At 55.3% G+C, this 18,654-nt stretch overlaps 1 protein-coding gene across 2 annotated transcripts in view; it reads right to left on the bottom strand.

The window, feature by feature from the left end:
• WSCD1 (WSC domain containing 1) overlaps positions 1–18,654 on the bottom strand; it is a 43,067-nt gene that overhangs the window by 20,317 nt on the left and 4,096 nt on the right. For both annotated transcript variants that reach the window (XM_054709141.1, XM_028132988.2), the window contains exons 2-5: positions 11,114–11,815; positions 6,003–6,117; positions 4,302–4,486; positions 79–200 (exon numbers count right to left, since the gene is read on the bottom strand). In XM_054709141.1, coding sequence (XP_054565116.1) covers positions 79–200; positions 4,302–4,486; positions 6,003–6,117; positions 11,114–11,540 — 849 coding nt within the window. In that variant the 5' untranslated portion in view covers positions 11,541–11,815. The remainder of the gene's footprint in view (positions 1–78; positions 201–4,301; positions 4,487–6,002; positions 6,118–11,113; positions 11,816–18,654) is intronic.

Genomic DNA, 18,654 nt, shown 5'->3' with positions numbered 1-18,654 from the left:
CTGCAGCCCAGCACCGCACCTGCCCCCTCTCTGAGGCCACCGCACACGCTGATGTGGTAGAATTATAATTGGTCTTACTTTCTTGGAACAAAATCCCGAACACGTCTCCACTGTCATGTTGGCCTGCATCAGGGAGTCGGGGAAAGCGTGCGTGATGTTCTCCGGCAGTCTGAAGCACCCGCGGTATGTGACCGACCTCCCTGGGGGAAAAACAGGATTTCGGTGAGAAACGGTGCTCCTGGCAGTTGGCGCCTGTCACCAGGGTAACTGGTGGCTTCTCCGTTTCAGCATCTGAAGGGGCATCCTCAGGAGGGCAGGTTTCACATCAGAGAAGGCAAACTGCCCTACATGGGGTGTGGCCAAGCCCAGATCCTGGGAGAAGCCAGGCACCAGGGCCTTGGACACCAGGATCACCGACAAGGGGCCGCCTGTCTGCCTTCAGGTCTCACTGTTCCCACCAGCTCTCGGGGGACGGTGTCCATTCACCTTTCCTTTCTTTCTTCCCCCCTCCCTTCCCTCCCCCCCCTCCCTCCACAAAATCCGGACTGTGCGTCCATCCTGAGCCAGATTCGGCACTAGGGAACCTGCCAGGCGGATGTTCTGGAAAAGTGTATGGCTTCCCCGTGAGTGTGCAGAAGCAGGCCTGGAAATCGGCACCCTGCCAGGTTCCCGTCACTGCGCCACCGAGTGACACACTGCCGTGCTTCCTCCCCGATCGTGAGCTCTCACCGAGCTCGAGGACTACTCCTTACGCCCGTCCCAGGCAGCCTCAGGCCACGGTGTTCCTCAGACCTTCTGTGGATCCCTAGTTGGCTTCCTTGGTGCTGAACAAACCTGGAATGTTCCAGCATCAACTGCTCATTTTTTTCCAGACTCATCAGAGTTTCTCTAGATGGCACCCCAATACCCATCCCAGATCTCCTGGGGCTCAGCATCTCTCCCTGCTCCCCGTCTGCTCAGCACCTGACCAGCAGCAGAAACCCCCTCCCCAGCTAGCCCCGCGGCCAGAGGGCTCTCTGCGCAGGACTGCAAAGCAGGATCGAGCCCTGGTCTGGAAGCCCATCTGGTCAACCACGTCTCCAGTGGTCTGAACGTCGGGAAACCCACCTAGCTGGGCACAAATGAAGGGGGGCAGCTGGTGCCGGGGAGAACCATCCAGGCTGAGCATCTGACTGGCCTGAGGTCAAGTCCTTGGCACTGCTGATGATGCGCTCTGAAGCATGGGTGTGTTGTGGACTCAATCCCCTCTTTTTCCTCACCGACATAATGCCCGGCAGCTAGAGTTGTTTTGAGGGGCAATGTGCACCCACAAGCCAGCTCCTGATGTGGCTGCCCTGGCCTTGGTGAAAGGACCTGGGGTGATGGCTCATGCTGGGCTCACAGAACTCCTTCCTGTCCTGTGGCACGACTGAACCCCAGAAGGACAAAACAGCTAGATGGACTGGACTGTGGTCCTCAGCCAGCTGCTCTGGGGTGGGACAGACACCAGGGAGACAGGCTCCGGGGCACGTGACAAGGAGGATGAACAGCACAGGCAGGGCACAGGGGTTATGGGCATCCCAGCCAGTCCCAGGCTGCAGGGAGGCACAAACCAGAGTCCCAGGGGCGGCTGCATGGGGGTCACCCTGTGCTCAACCACACCCAGCCCTGCCTGACACAGCAGGTGCCCAGTGAGCACTGAGTGGATGAATGAACTGAACAACAGGGCACGTGAGGGCACAGCATACACTGCGAGGCCAGCGCTGCTGGGATGGCAGCATCGGCTGCCTCTGGGCACCACTGAGTGACTGTCTTTCGGGGAAGAGGGTGTCGTCCAGTGCAGTCTATCCACACCTGCCCCCCTCGCTTCCCAGGTGACAGCCCCAGGGCCACTTCGGGCAGGGCACCTCTGAGATGAAGTCCTTGATGAACTGCTCTGTTCCTACCTCTGATCCCAACCCGGGGAGCTGAAATTTAACATGGGTGGCCACCTGGTCACCTCTAGACAGAGATCCTGTTGACTCATCCCCTTGAGAAGGGAGCGGGCAAAGTTCAACTGCATGGGCCCCACAGGCTGCCCAAAGGGGCAGCTATCCCACTGTTTTCAACATGAACCATGACATCAGGTGTAGCCCACTCAAGATCTGAGGCTGAATAACTGGGCCATCTCACCCTTAACCAACGGGCAGCCTGAAGCAAATCAATGATTCCCTAAGAGCCAGTGGCTGAGCAGGCGGGAGGAGCTGGCAGGGCAGCCGGAGGCCATATATGGACCTGGTCCTGCTGCGGGGTGGTGGTGGCTTTGAACCCAGGGAAATCAAAGGTCCAAGAAGCCAGTCTGGAACATTCTGGTCCTCAGGAAGCCCATTTGGACGCCCAGGTGAGAGAGCAAAAGTTGACAGATCCATGCACCACGGCAACCTTTGTGCCAGGCCCTGTCCTGGCCCAGAGTAGCTATCAATCACGATTTGTTGAGTTAATGGTCTCATTAGTGAATCCACAAAGAATGTGTTGCCAGGGTTACAACCCTGTCCCTGTCCCCCCATCTGGAGCCCTTGTGCCCAGATATATCCTCTCTGACTATAAGCACGTAAGCAGCCTCAGTTGGCTGGGCCTGAGCATAAGCCACTCTCCCCGTCACGCTGGCCCCATAGCAGTCACCATGGCTCTCACAGCCGGGCTTCTGTACTGCGTGGCTAACACTCATTGCTAGGAAAGCTCTCAGGACACCCCATGCAGTCCTAGCGCCTGACCTGAGCCCTCCTTCCCTGAGCTCTGCCCGTGCTTGGGCTAATGCATTAGCTGCCCTGGCTGTTACCAGATAGATGCACAGCCGTTACCAGGTGCACAGCCAGAGGCGCTGTGTCCGAGAGCCAGTGTGCCCCCATCGTCTACGGTCTCACCTCTGCCAGTGATGGGGACGGTCTCCCGGTGCTCTGACTTCTTCCCAGCCCAGCCACTCCCGATTATGAAAAGGACGACCCCTGGCCGTGCTCTCAGCCATCTTTATTGGATAAAGGAGCCTTTTATCGTTAGAGGACGTGGATCTGGGACTCAGCATCTTGCAATCAGGACAAACCTGAGCTTCAGACACATCTAACGGGGCCCCTGGTATTTAAAAGCACTTTCCATTGACCTTCTTGGGGGTTCTGTCTGCCTGTCTGAAGCATCAGCTGCCTCCTCCTCCTCCTGGCTGATTACCGTATTTTCCGGCGTATAAGACGACTTTTTAACCCAGGAAAATATTCTATACGCCCAGTCGTCTTATATGCCGGAAAATACGGTATTTCTCTTCTGAGTTCTGTACTTACATTGTAAGCTTACCTTCAGTGAGAGTTTACCTCTGGGAACTCTTTACACCTGGGTTGGTGGCACAGCTCTTGAGAGCTGTTGCATTTGCCTCTGCCGGCCCCTCCAGGTGGTCCAGAGCCGATGTTTATGTTGGAGTTTTCAGGACCAGGAAGATCGTATAAATCTGAACCCCAAAACTCGTACGAATGCAGGTCGCCCACAATTATAAATTCTTAGGGAGAGTTTTCTTTTTGTTTGTCCCCGGAGCTCATGTCAAACAGACAAGTTTTTTTTTCCATCTCCCTGGACTATATTTTAGAAACCGAACTTTTACTGATTTACACTTCAGTGGAAGTGAATCCCACCTTAGGCAGAGGTCTCCATCCCATTCCCTATCCTGACCAGCTCAAAGCTTCCTTCTCTGTCCTATGTGGACACCAAAACCTCAGCCCGTGGCCACCAAGACCAGCGACTGCCCTCTGCGGAGACCAGAGCTGCACAGACTGTTCGCAGCTCGCATCGCCACTGCGACTTCGAATCCCTCTGCATTTCTGGAGCAAGGGATTCCTTCCTTGCTTGCTAGTTCGGCTATGCATGTAAAATAGTATTTGTTCCATTTTATCCTCCATTCCTTGGGGTTGGGTAGCTAGGAAACTTCCAGATGATCTGGTCCACCCCAATGCTAGACATCCAGGTCTGCCTCTGCACTTTACAAAATAGACTGGAGCCCAGAGAGGGAAAGCGAGCTGCCAGAGGCCACACAGCACGTTTGAGACCTACCTAGGCCTTGGCCCCAGGCCTCTGGATCAGTTTCTCTCTCCTTCAGGCGATCAAGAAAGATGTGCTTCAGTTATGAACTCAAGCAACCTTTGGCACACTCTAGCCCCACACCCCACAGAGATGAGCCTGTCCAGGGAAGCTGATGAGAAAGGGAGGGCAGAGTTTCTGTTCCAAGTGATTTGGAGGAGGGGCCACAGGCGGGGGCAGTGGGGAGAGGGGACAGACAGAGCCTAGGAAGGCTGCACACTCACGCTTCCTGGAGCTCGGCTGCAGCTCCTCCACTCGGTACACGGAGAGCCGGCCGACGCCTCCGCACGCCGAGCCCTTCTCCCCCTTGCACTCGTGCTTACACTCCTCCGGCCCGACGCTCAGCACCGGGAGCCGGTTCCCGCAGTAGCACTCTGTCCCGGCCTCCAAGCCGGCGTAGACATAGGACCTGCAGGGAAAGTGGGCCTGGGATAAAGCTGCCCTTGGCCCAGAGCCAGGCCTGGCGTCCTAACAGCTGGCTCTGGGGCCCGGATGAGGGCTGCTGGGCTTGAAGCTGAGGTTAGGTCTGGATGAGGAGGCAGGGGCCACGGCCATCAGCGTGTGGCTGGCCTCAGGAGCCATCTGCCTGGGTTTAGGGAACAGTCTTTCCTTTGTGATAAGCTGACTGAGTCGGCCCCACTGGTTCCTCTCCTCAGCCCTGAGCTTTGTCCCCTAAGGTGCTGGCCAGGGTGACAGGTCATGACGGGTCCACAGCAGTGGTGTGCTGGTAACTGGTTCTCGGGATGGGAGGGAAGGGGCCTAATTGGTGGCATTTGCCAATTTCTGTAGATGATTTCAAGTTAGCGAGGGTTCAGCAACGGGCTTATACATTTCTGAAATTTAACTGTTTGCTCTCGTGAGCTATGAGCTGGCTCCAGCTCACCACTGGCCCCTTTAAAGGGCCCTCCACATGTTACAAGCAGGCCCCGCCACAAGCCTTCCTGCCCTGGAGACCTCTCTTACCCGCCTCCACCCAGCTGTAACGCTGTCGGTAAAGAAAGAGAGAGAACGGAACCGATATGGTACCACACGGGATTTTAACTATGAAAAGGGGTCAACATGTTCAAACTCCTCCTTACCAGACCTAGGCATAAAAACCCAACCCCAGCTCCTAACCCTTGTTTGGCCCCTGCGGGCCATGTGACCCTGAATATCCCTTACTACCTCCGAGCCCCCGTTTCCTGAAATGTTAGGAGAATAGAATGAGATTGTGTCCATCTCAGTTTTAGCATCCTCGACAGGGGCCCTGTCCTTTCCTTCTCTGGCCTCAGTTTCTCCACCTATAAAATGGGCATGATTAGTTGTTACCTAGCAGAAGGTCATAAGGATTTATGACACAACAAATATGAAAGAACCGAATGGGATTGAAATAAACTAAGAGTACCATCTGCTGATTCTGTTGTAAACACACACGCGCGCACACACACACACATGCATGAACACACGCAGAGTGGTCTGTGACAGCCTTGATGGCAGGGACCACTCCCTGGGATATGACTAGTGTCTGGTAACTACTGGGTCAGCTGGCAGCAGCAGAAAGAGTAAATCTTGTTTGAAACACAATAAATGTTCCTAGAGCGAGAAGGGTCCTCAGAGAAATCTGGGTTAAATCCCTTGATTCTCTTTTAAATATACAGGTAAACTGAGGCCGAGGAAAAGCAGAGGGCTCAGAGCTAAGTCACATGGCGAGTCCCTGGCTCAGAGGCACTAGAACCCGGTCCCTGGACACTGAGCCCAGGGCTCCAGCCACAACCCCAGGCACCTCATCAATAAACTTTCCCTCTTCTGGACAGCTGGGCCCCGACCAATCAAGCTCTAATTAGTTCCACCCTGACAGCCACTGGCAGCCGAAGTAACCCCTCCCTCTGGGGAATGTCTCTTGACCTTATTTCCGGTGGCATCCGGGGTCCGGGCCCCACACTTACCGCTCAGCGCAGGCGTCCTGGCAGTGGGAGACGGTCATCTTTCTCAAGTCAAAAAACACAGTGCCCTTCAGCGTTCTCTCCTGGCCGTCGTCACGGAAGCAGCCAACATAGGTGCCTGCAGGCAGAGAAGCACAGCAGAGACTCGGAGGCCCTGGGGAGGGAGGGGTCCTAATGGCAGCCCACCCTGAGCGAATGCCAAGGTCACCCCCAGCCCTTCCGGGCAAGAGGACCTCAGAGAAGCCGGGGCATGAGGCTGTGGTCCAACATTCCCAGCAGTGCTTCTGGCTACGTCAACCTGCTCCCTTCTGCCCCTTTTCTTGGTTAATAGCCCACTGGCCCCCCAAGGCACCCTGCCAGGACCCTGGTGTCAGTCTGAACACCACCTTCTTCCATCGCAACTCAGCAAGTCAAGTACCTCCCCCGAACCACCCCCCATCCCTGCCCTTCCTGGGCTTGGAGAGGCCTCCCAGCTCCACAAATATCCCGAGAGGCAGGTTCTGTCACCTCCTTGTCATCCAGAAGAAGGAAATTAATTGTGGAAACTCTTGAGTATACAGAATATAAACCAGATCTTGCAGATAGAGCTATTTCAAGAAAAATATCTGCTGTCCCAAGGTGAGAGCAAGCCCCCATCCCTGGAGGGGCGTAAGAAGCCTTTAGTGTGTAAGACAGCTGTCCTCTGCGGGATTCAGCAGGGCCACAGACTGCGGGGCCTGCCAGTCCAGGATCTCTGGCAGATCCCTGGAGGGAGAACATGGCTCCACAAAGAGGTGGCAGTGCTGATCCAGACAGGCACCCGCCAGGGAAGTCTGCAGCAGCCCTGCCCTGCCACCCTGAGAGGGCGGTATCTCGCCCCTTCCAGGCAGTGATCCTCTTAGATACCATCAGCACACATGTGGCCACACCCCGTGTCCACGCAGAGGCACATGCTACACCCTCCACTCAGGGCTTCCAGACCCCCAGGCCATGGAAGCTTCTCTCTCCTTTTCTATAAAGTCTCAGGACTTCTGAGACCAGAATGGACCACTGCAGGAAGATTTCACCCAGGTCAGCGAGAATAAATTGCTCTCCTTAGCCTGCCTGCTTAGTGAAAGAAAACGAATATTTCAGAAATTCCTCATGTGATGCTCAGCGAACAAGAAATTCTATTACAGCTTTCGACTAAACATCCAAAACACAAGCTCGGGGTGTTTAACAGTTGTCACTGTGGGTGAGAAATGAGCCTAAAGGTTGTAAAGACGCCCTGGCTCAAGACCCCTGAAGGCTGAGAAGGGCATGTACGTGTTTCTGGGGGAGCAGGGAACAGCTTTCGGGAATGGGCTGACTTAGGTTCAAGTCCAGACTCCCCCCTTTATCGGGCTGGGTGACCTGGCCTATGCAGCTTCCCCTCACTGAGCCTCAGCTTACCCATCTGTGAACTGGGGCTACGGGCCCATGGAATTCATGGGGCGCTGATAAGAATTCCACAGCACATGGGAAGCGTCTAATGCAAGGCGTGGCATGTGGTACAGTACCCGCTGTCATGGTTGTTTTTATTGTTAATATGTCATTATTAATATAAACATTTAAAAATGACTATACTTCCCCGAAACTCAAATTCTTCTTCATTAAAATGGTGGTAGCACCACGTATGTGTTAGGCTGTTCAAAATTAAATGAGATAACAGATGTACATCCCCACAGAACAATGCTTGACCATTAACAGATGTTCGAATAAATAACAGCGATTATTATTCTGATCCTTCACTCTAACCTGGGACCTAGTATGATGATGGATCCGTGAATATCAGCTGAATAATTAACACATTCACAAAAGAGAGAAAGAAGTGGTTTCAAGCAGTCAGCCTCGGGTCCTTCGGAAAACTGCGAACCAGTCAGCAGCTGCCCACGTCGGAACTGACCAGCCCTCGCCGGGCCGTCCCGCTCAGCGTGTAGCAGGGGCCTGAGATGCAGATGGCTCCCCTGGATGTTTACGAGGAGGAGGTGAACTCTTTCTTCTGGAAAAGTAACGAATGGCTTTTCTAACTCCCTGACAGAGGCAAGAATGCGCAGAAAGAAAAGGACTTCCGAGGGATACACTGGGACACATTCCGAGGCGGATTTATTACTTTCGGCTGAAATGGAGGCAACGCATTATTGTCTGTGACTCCACATCTGTTCATTTGCACATCAAAATGGACATGCTGTGAGGCTATTAATGATGGCTTTGGAGATATTGGAATGTCTTTGGAAATTACTATCAATAAAAAACAAACCGGCCATGGAGAAGTTACTATTTTTCCCCTAGTAAACGTACTGACATTTTATTCCATTATGGACGCTGTCCAAGGTATAATGAAATGCTCGGTGATTGATGGAGCCTCCTGCAGCTTCCTAGGCTTGCAGGATCCCTTTTCAGGAGGATGGCAGGCTGCCCGCGCCTCAAAGAGACGCCCTCTTTGTCTGCAGCCCCGGCAGCTGTCCCGAGGGCTGGACGGGGGGCTCCTCTCCACCAATGAGGCCTGCGGGGTTGTGCAGGGCCCCCAGAGGGGAAGGGGGCTCCCAGAGGGAGTTCAGGCCAGTGCCCTGCCTCTTCCCTCTTTCTCGGAAGATTTCCAGCCATGGGACACCACCGCCTCACCCAGAGCACAAATCCCTCCTGAAGTCTTGGGGGATATTAAAATCTCTAATAACCTATGGAGTTACTGACCATTCAACACTAGAGCTCCTGCTGTACCAGGTGTTAACTCTTCCCTTGCTGCTGGGTCATGGGGAGGTTTTGGGGGGGTCACTGAAGAGGGCAGCAGAGTGTATAGGGCACCCCAGGCACTCAGGATAGTCACCATTTCAATATTTTAAGAACTGATAAGGCCATAGTGGTGTATAGTGGCTGACCTAACCACAGTCCTTCAGCCTTCACTGCAGCTCCTTCTGTCACTTTTTTAAGTCACTGAAGATGACTTAAAGTTGTACCCACTGGTTCTCCTGGACATATGCACTCAACACCCAGGGCTATAACTAGGTCACCCTGAGCCCTCCCCTCTGCTGGCCAGACACGCTGAAGTCAGGTTATAAAGAACTAGTCACTTCTGTCTAATATGCTCAAAGCCCTTTGCACCTGCCTCCATCATGCCCTAGTCGTGCTGTGCAGTAAACATGTGGGTGCATATCTGACTCTGTCACCAGACCCAGATCCTGAAGTGCACTGTGAATAGCATATATGGAGACCCAGACATGAATCCTCAATAGGTGCAGACTGAGAGCAATAAAGAGAAGAACTGCAGCTAAGTTGCCCAAGGTCACAGAGCCCAGAACTGGCAATACCGAGAGAGGCACTCAGCTCTGCTTTCAAAACTTGTGCTCTTTCTATGGCTTTGTCTCAAGAAATCCATGCTGACCTTGTCAGTCATCGATACTTTAGTCTAAATGAGTTATACTGGTGCAACCTGCATAGGGACCCAGTGTCTGGGTGTGTTGAGGAGAGTTTATAGAAATCATACCTGCATAAAATGAGCTGCAGAATCAGTTCCTCATTTCTCCCCTGAAAGCCTTGCTGAGGAACCCCACGGTGAGGGCTTTGACCTAGATGATTTTAGAAGAAACTTCCTTCCATGCAGACAACAATGCAATCTTCCCGTCTACATTTTACTGGGCCAATAGGGTCACCCTCCTATGGTAAGGGAAGCCTGGGATCCTTTCTCTTCCCTGGATCCTTCTCATTATCCTGGGAATAAAGCCAGATTCCTAGGCCTGACCCTCATAGCGCCCCCTGACTCAGGCGCCAGACCTGAACTCAATGCCCACGCTCCAATCGCCTCACATCTTTCTGTATCCTGCCATGGAGTGCTTCATTCTCCAACCACACTTTTTATAGTTGAGAGCAATTCCCCCTGTGACTTAGGGTGCAGGACCAAATGGGGTGGTGACAGAGATGCTGAGATGCTGACTGAGCCGTCAACACCCAACAACAGCCATGACACTTTCTGGGTGCTCATCACATGCAGGCTCCGTTACTGGGCCCCACACAGAGCCTGTATAACAGTGCGCAGAGCCCCGACCCGAAGCCAGGCTGTTCCCATGTTAGGATCTCAGCAGTGTGGCTACGGCGGGCCCACCTGTGTCCCCCAGGCCGCGCTGCTTCCAGGTTGCACCTAGAGATGCATGCCTCACCCTTGTTCCGAGCCCCCACCTGCTCCGCTCCATAACACACCCTTCACTGGCTGTCTTCTCTCCCCTGTCTCACTCCCCCCCCCCCAACAGTGTTCCCAGGATCACAGCCCTAATCTACCATGTGCATTGGAATCCCGGTTTCAGGATTTGCCTCTTGGAACCCAAACTAGGAGAATGACCTTGGGAATTGACTTAACTTCTTTGTGCCTCAGTTTCTTCATCTATAATATTGGAATATAATGTAGAACCCATATATAGCACTACAGGAACACAGTAAATGACATATGAGTTAGCTGTTTTTATTAAGTGATAACAGCTGCCAGTTACTGAATGCCGAATAATGTACTAGGTCCTCTAGCCCAGGCGTCCTCGGCTTAGGTGTACATCAGAATCACCGGGGAGGGTGGCTACATGGACTGTGGCCCCTGCCCCAGAGCTCAGGATCCCCCAAGTCTGGGAGAACCCGAGAATCTGCACTTGGAACAGGCTCCCCAGTGATGCTGAAGCTGCTGTTCTGGGACCCCACCTTCCGAGCCACTGCTCTACACGATCACATTTAATCCCCACAATAACCCTGGCACAAGTATCTCTATCTCCACTTCAGAGGGACCCGGAGAAGGTAAGCGCCATGTTCAAGGCTATCCGACAAGTTTGTGGCTAAGCCAAGATTCAAGACAAGGATGGTCTGAACCCAAAGCCTGAGCTCAAAGTGACCGGCTCACACGTCCTGCCCTGAGCCATGTGGAAGTCCAGCTGGTGAGTGAGCAAAACTCCACGGGGCTTCCCATCACAGGCCCTCCCCGCGCCGTGCGAGCAGGAGAGGAGGGACAATAGGTGAAGGTCTGGGTCTGCGGTGCCTACTCCTCAGGCTGCCCCAGGGGCCAGGGAAAGGGGCCTCTGACCCTGTGACCCCGAGCAGGCTCCCGAGAGCAGCTCCCAGAGGAACCAGGGCTGAGCACCTACCTCGGCTGCTGGCGGCTGGCCTGGGGGCCACGGGGCCCAGGGCGGGCAGCGCCTGGGGGTCACCCATGAAGTGGTGGAACCAGCGGCGCCGCAGCTGGCGCAGCTCCGAGTTGCGGCTCCGGAGCCAGCGGGGCCCGGGCCGGGGCCGGGCCAGGGGGCTCTGCAGCACGTCCACGCCGAGCAGCAGCTCCGGGCTGACACGGGGGTCCTGCAGGGCTCTGCTGTCCAGCAGGCCCACGCCCAGCGCCACGGCGGCCACGGGCAAGGCCTGCAGGGAGCCAGGCGCCCGGGGCCCCTGCGGCAGGGCCACTCGGGCCCGCTGCAGCAGCAGCAGGCTGCCGGTCATCAGGTAGGCGGCCGTGAGGAAGAACAGCAGGAACTGTGTTCTGCGGAGAAACTTCTGGAGTCGGAAGAAAGGTTTGGCCATGCCCCTGGGCGGCAGGGCTCCTGGCTGGAGCCTGGGCACGGCTCCTAGCGCCCGGGCGGGAGGGAGGCCGGGGCCTCCGGAGACATCATCTCCGCATCCTGGAGCAGCCTGTGCTCTCCGGGGGCTACTGCTCCTCCTGCCCCGCTTCCGGCAGGTGCTCAGATGGCACCATCACTCCTCTCCGGCCACTGGGCCCTGGGGCTGCAGCTTCTGGCTGAGTGTCACGACCTTCGCCATCCCTGAGCTCTGCCCACCTTCACTCCTGGCTCAGAAACCTGGAAAAGCAGAGAAAAACCACGTAGGTGAAACAGGAGGGGCCACCACTCCCCCCCTCCCCGCCCCCGCTCCAGGCCAGGAGCCCCTCACTGCTGGCTGGCTCTGTTTACCAAAGGGAGCACTGGACAGAGAGCGGGGTTCAAGTCTCAGCTCTGCCACCGGCCGGCTGTGTGCCACTGGGCAAGTTACTTCGCTTCCCAGGCCTCAGCTTCCTCGCCTACAAAATGGGACAACACTGTCCCCTGAGCGGTGGTGAGGATCCAGTAACGGCAGCGACAGGGCAGAGGGAGAGCAGCAGCTCTGTACTGAGTCCTTACTGAGCGTCAGGCACTCAGCTCAACGCCTTACGTAGTATTATCTCATTTCACCTTCCCACCAATGCAGTGAGGTGGATCCTGTAACATCCCCAATTACAGATGAAGAAACCGTGGCCGAAAGGGGCCAAGAAGCTTTCCCCAAGTTGCACAGCTGGTCAACGGAGGCGCCAGGTCTGGGAGTACAGCTGGTCTGTACTCAGCCTGTGCTCTGAACTACACAGATAGCCCAGCCACATACAAGCGCACCCAGCCCAAGGCATGAGTATACAGCAGGTGCTCAACACAAGCATGCAAAACTCCCAGGGGCGCACCAGGACGGCAGGCAGTGCTTTGGAAATTGCTTTGCAGAGGCTGGTCAGCTTTAACACAGGAACAGGCACCGGGGTAAGGGAGCGGGGAGGGGCGTGGAGAGAACTTGCAGACTTCCCAGGCTTCTTGAAGGCTATGGGCCAAAGGAACAGGACAGCCCAGGGCCCCGCACCTGCGATCGGGGGCTGGGGCACCTGATGTAGAGAAGGCAGAAGGGCTCTCAGGGCAGCCTCCCAGGGACCCCTCCACTCCCCAGCGTCAGCTCTCCCGCTGGCAGGCCTCTGAAGTGTGCTGTGAGGGGCGGCGGCGGGTTCTGCAGCTGCCTCGAGCTGGGCTGCTGCGGGAGGAAGGCCCTCACACAAGGACAGGCTTGTCCCGAGAAGAAAGGCTCCGAGGAGCGTGACTAAGCCGCTGCCCGTAACTAACATGGGCCGGGACTCCCGCCAGACTAGCGGCCCCTCAATGGCTGCTCTGTGCGCTGGGGACAGGCGGCCGGGTGTGAGAGGAAAGACAATGTTTGGGCTCTGTGGCCTGGCATTCCAGGGGCGAAGATCCGGAGGAGCCCGGACCTGCACGACCCTTTCTGATGGAACGCTGATCGCTGCCAGTTCTGAGGCCTCTGGGGAGGACAGGGATCTGGGAGGGTAGGAATCTGGGAGTCCAGGCGGCTGGCCCTTTAGGCTGAGTGGGGGTGGCAGGCTGGGTAACCAGCAAATGAAGGTGGAATTAAACTCTGAGTCGGGAAGCCATGTCAGACCTTTATTTTCCCTCTAAGCTGGTGTGTGCCAGGCCCACCCCAGCCAGCCTCGTCAGGTTTGTAAAACCACAGAGAAAATCCCGAGAAATCCTGACTGATCTCCCCGTCTCCAGCTCCGATCCACCTCCTCAGGGCTGCCGGGGCGATCCTCCTAACACGCAAATCTGATCACAGCACTCCCCTGCTTAAAACCCCTTTCAATAGCTCTCCATGGCTTTTGGGATAAACTCCAAGCTCCTTAGCACAACATACAAGGCCCCTTCATGATCCGGCCCATAGCTCATCTCTTGCCAGGCCCTTTCCTTTGGCTTCGCCATCATGCATTCATGCACATGTGCACACACACACACACACACACGCACAGACACACACGCCCACCACGCTCCAGCACAACTACCCAGCACAGCTGTCTTGAAGCCTTTGTACACAGTGCCCTTTATGTCTTTCCCCCGCTCTTTGTCCAATGCAGGGTGGGGAACCTTTTTTCGGCCAAGGGCCATTTGGATATTTATAACATTATTTTCAGGCCATACAAAATGATCAACTTAAAAATTAGCCTGCTATATTTGGTCAAACATTTAATTAACTCACCCATAATGGCTTGGCGGGGCCAAACCAAATGATTTCTTGGGCCTCATACTGCCCGCAGGCCGGGCGTTCCACACCCCTGGCCCTGTGCTCCCTCCAAGGCTCAGCCCAGGTGCTACTTCCTCCGAGAAGCTTTCCTGGACCACCGCCCACCCACTGGGAAAGCTTCCTCAGCCTCCCACAGCCCACAGCTGGCCCCTCCCCCAGCATTCACATCCTGCGACGATTTTAATTGTCCATCTACGTGTCCATCATCCTGGCAGGACTGTGATCGCCTCAAGGCTAGAGGTCCTACCCTTTTCGTTTTGGTAACTGGGGGCCCCAGCATGAGGCCTGGCAGTGCAGATGCTCAGTGATCTTTGGTTCTGAATACATTTTTTTTAAGTGAATGATGAGATAAACTGACAGGCGGATCCGGGGATTAGAAACCTGCTCCGGAGCTGTGGGAGCCTAGCCTAAGAGCAGAGGACACGGTGCGTGAGCGCACTTCACGAAGGCAGCTTAGCACAGGGAGGTCTTCCGGACCCCGGAAGCCGACGAGGTGCCTGAGGTTTGCGCTATCCTTTCTCTGCTGTAAGTCCATGAAGAGGTGTTTCCAGCTCTGCTCACAAAGGACTTCTGGTTACAAGACCAGGATTCTACCAGCAAAAATAATCCTGTAAGAGGAAGCTAAAAGGGGAGAAGGAAGGACTCCCGCTATGGAAAGGAAGGTCCTGATAAGACAGAGCAGAAACGTGGGCAGCGGGTTAACAGTTCGGAACCTGGAAGATGCGGTGTGGCTCCCGTACACACGTTACATACAGGCTGTGGACACGAGCTACAAGTCGGGTGGTGTACAGTGGGTGGGCATTGCCAGGGCTACAATCAGGTTCCTACTGATCACACCCAAGTTCCCCCAGGCCTTCCAAAGTCCTCTCTGGAGCTCCCCCCGCCCCGAGGGGCTGCCCCTGGTCTGAGGAGGGGGACACTGGGCATGAAGGCAGGGGTCGGGCCGGAGCTCAATGACCCAGGCCTGCTATAAAGCAGGCTGCCAGTCCAAACTTGTAAAATCACAAAGCAATTCCCAGCCCGGAACACCTGCGTGGGGGGCCTGCATGCCCAAAGCATTAGAACTTGCCCCTCTGCCCTGGACTTCTGCCACACTTCCCCACCAATATTATACTTGCCAATCACCCCCACTCTCTGCCATGCTCACCCCTCCTTCCGGCTGGCAGCCCCTCTAGGGCACAGATCACGTGGGATTTATCACATCCCCAGGTCCCAGGACTCAGCCAGCAAGGCAGGGTTGGCCACTGTTTGTTGAGTGGCTGAACCTGAAAGAGGCCTGGGAGTGGGCTGAGGGGTGGGCAGCATCTGCGCAGGCGCTCACAGCAGCACTCGCCAACCCCTGGGGACATCCAGCCACTGCCTGAGGCCCTGGCCCGGGAGCCCATCAGCTGTGCCCACTGCCCCCCAAAGCCGGGGGGCTCTCCATGGAAAGCAAACCCAGCTTGGGGAAATCACTGCCAGGCCAGAGCCTCAGGCTCCTCATCTGTTAAATGGGCGTAAATCAGCATTGTTGTGGGGTCAATCAGGGAGTAAAACTTCTGCTACCCACCAACCATGGCAAACACTGGTTATGAATTCAAAGAGGCAAACGAGGAAACGCCGGAGGGGAGGCCCCGCGGCGGCTGTGCCCTGGGTGAAAACAGTCACTTCGCCTCTTCTTAGCCCCTCACATCCTGGGTGGGCCTAGTATCCCATTCCTGCGTGAAGCTGGTCCCATGCTAAGATGGCTGTTAGCAGTCGCCTTATTTTTCCACACCACCATTTATTAAGCACTCGTGATGTTAATACGCAGGCTAGGCTGTGTCAGAGGCTTTACCTGCGCCGTCTCATTCACTCGATACCTCCCACCGAGGCAGATGCCCTGGTTACTCCCATTGAGAGCCGAAGTCTCTGAAGCTCAGCCGGGTGAAGTCCATTGCCCAAGGTCAGACACACCCGGGCTGGCGCTCAGACCCAGGCCACCAGCTTCAGTGCCCGCCCTGTGCCCACTAAGCTTCCTGCTCTCCCCACACCAGCTCCGGCTTCACACAGGGCAAGATTTATTCTGGAAAGAGTTAGGTGTGCCTCCGTCAGCACCTTTCTGAAAGCATGCCAGGCCAGAGCTCCTGGAGAAAGTCCTGCACACGGCGTCCCCGAGCCAAACCTCCTGGACACTGCCATGTGGGTCAGTGTGCCGGCCTGCTGGGCCCTCCCCTTCCGAAGTCTGGGTCATTTCCCCTAAGCCATGCTTCCCCTGTGGCACCTCCCTCCTCAGAACCACGCAACATGCTTCAGGGGGCCATGGGGGCTCCACCCTGCAGAGGCTCAGGCCTTGTTGGGAGGGGTGCCAGGGCTGAGGACACAGTCTCAGGCTGGACCCAGCTGGACACCTCTGTCATGCCCAGTGGCCTTCTAGAAGCCGGTTGTCACCCCAGAGAAGGGCAGGGCCTGGGGGACGGAGACCTGGAGTTCCCTCAGGAATGAGAGGAGAAATAATAGGACAAAGGGGCTCCCGGGTCTCAGGGAGGGAGCAGGAGCCTAGCTCAGGTGGGCACTCAGGCAAACGGAGCCCTCTTCTGTTCCTCTGTTGTTATCTGGGTCCCAGGTAGATGCTGAACATGAAGGAGGTCAGGGGGGTGGGGGAGACTGGGCAGATGGCACCTGCCTCTCACCTAGGTTTGGGGCCTGAGAAACTGAGCGGGGGAGGGGTGGCAGCAGCAGGGAGAGAAGGGGAGAGGAGAGGAGAGGAGAGGAGAGGAGAGGAGAGGAGAGGAGAGGAGAGGAGAGGAGAGGAGAGGAGAGGAGAGGAGAGGGAAGGAAAGAGGAGAAGAGAGGAGAGGTGTAAAGCAAAGACAAAGAAACAGGGCCCAGCATGTTGCTCTCCGGACAGGGAGATGGGCACTCTGAGCCCAGCCTCTATGACTGGCAGCTGGTGGGGGAGGGGGGTCGGGTCTCAGCAAAGCCACACCAGGGAGCCTCCAGCTGGGCTCGGTGCTCTGAGCTGCCCCTCCCTGTCTTCTCCGACCTCACCAAAGCCTGCCTCTGCCCAGCTCTGGCTCAGTGCCTGTCATCCGGACCCTCCCCTCCCAGCAGCCTAAGAAGGTGATCTTCCTAACAAGAACTAATGCTACAGCCTGCAATGGATCCCCAGGACTCAGATGGCCACGTTTAAGCTCCTCAGCTGGCATTCAATGGCCCTTCTTGGTTCAGTCTCCCAGCCCCTTCCTTTCACTATTGCTCCCAGAATGCAATCTCCCAACCAGTGTCCCCGGCCAGCATGAGGCGCTCTGAGCCCCTCAGACATGTTCTTCCACTGGCCATGGATGTCCGTGCCCCGTCTCATGGCTCTGCAATGCATTGTGGCCACCAGTCAAGGTGGCATCAGCTCCAGTGCCACCTCTTCCATGATGCCTTCCTGATCCCTGGAACAGAGCAGCCCACCCTGGCCCCGCAGAGCTAGATGGCAAAGTTGGATGCTCTGTGAACCGCACCTGGTCCTACCTGGAGTCAGGACTCTGCTACTCTGCCTATTCCTCCTCCCAGCCTGTGAGCCCCTTGCAGACATAGTCAGTGCCTCTGCCTACCTCCAAGTGGAACACAGGACAGGCTCCCAGGAAATCTGTGCCCGCTGGCCACCCTCCAGTGCTCCGGGCCATGCTGCCCTCACCCTGGGCTCCCACGCCTCTGGGTCTTAGAGACTCAGAAAGAGAGCCAAGGACCCATCTATATATATAAAAGCCTAAGCAACCATCTCACCATCCGACCATTAGACCGGTAGCTATGATGTGCACGGACCACCAGGGGGCAGACACTCAACGCACAGGCATGGAAACATGGAACAGACTGATGAATCTCAGAGGGAAGGGGGGAGGGTGGGAAGAGATTAACTAAGTATCTTATATGCATACTAGAGGCCAGGTGCACAAATTCGTGCACCGGTGGGGTCCCTTAGCCTGGCCTGCGGGGATCGCCAAAACCAGCAGTCCAACATCCCCAAAGGGGTCCTGAATTGCAAGAGGGCGCAGGCCAGGCCAAGGGACCCCACCAGTGCACGAATCTGTGCACTGGGCCTCTAGTGAAATATAAATGTGCTGGCCCTTGGGTGGGACATGATCTGGGAAAGGGGAATGAAGGGGGGGTCCCTAACTTTGAAGAGACAAATCTTTGGTATATGTGCTGCCAGAGTGAGCACAAAGAGGCAAATCTTTGAACTTCCAAACTTTTGAAGAAAGCCCCAAAGTAAGAAATGTTGCTAAAAAGTTATAAAACATTTAATAGTAGGGTGGAAACTTCAGTCGATGCAAAAGCGAGGGGATCCTCCATCAAACCTACTGCTGAAGTTCATATAAATAAGAATAAATTTTTCTATGCTACATTAGAGATTGCAAGGTAGTCAGTCTCACACACTATCAATTGTGTTGAATGCACAGATCAACAAACCAAACGAATGATTGATCGCTCCATAAACTTGTAAAGTCAAAATCATTATCATCCCCATTTTATACTTGCAGAATCTGAGACAGAAAGAGGGCCCGTTAATGTGGGCAAAGATAATAGCTATTGCTAGACTGGACTCTATAAGTTTTCTGATTTTAAATTTGTAGTTTCATCTATCATATCACATGGCCTTCATTTGTTCAACACCAGAGACGTAGGTTCTTCCAGGCACCGTGCTAGGGGCCAGGGCTGCCAAGAAAGACCGAACACCACTGTGGGGCTGGTGTGTTCCCTTTTTAGTTAATTGATCTGGAGCCCAACCCACTCTTGAAAGAGCCAAGCACAATGTCTTCTGGGCTATCTCTGGCTCACCTCTTTCAAAGAACCCTGTTTTGTTCATTTG

The sequence above is a fragment of the Eptesicus fuscus genome, chromosome 20 (assembly GCF_027574615.1).
Source record: "Eptesicus fuscus isolate TK198812 chromosome 20, DD_ASM_mEF_20220401, whole genome shotgun sequence".
In the NCBI taxonomy this organism is placed as follows: Eukaryota; Metazoa; Chordata; class Mammalia; order Chiroptera; family Vespertilionidae; genus Eptesicus; species Eptesicus fuscus.
The sequence above is the reverse complement of the archived record's forward strand: the minus strand, read 5'-3'. Positions and strand labels throughout refer to the sequence as shown.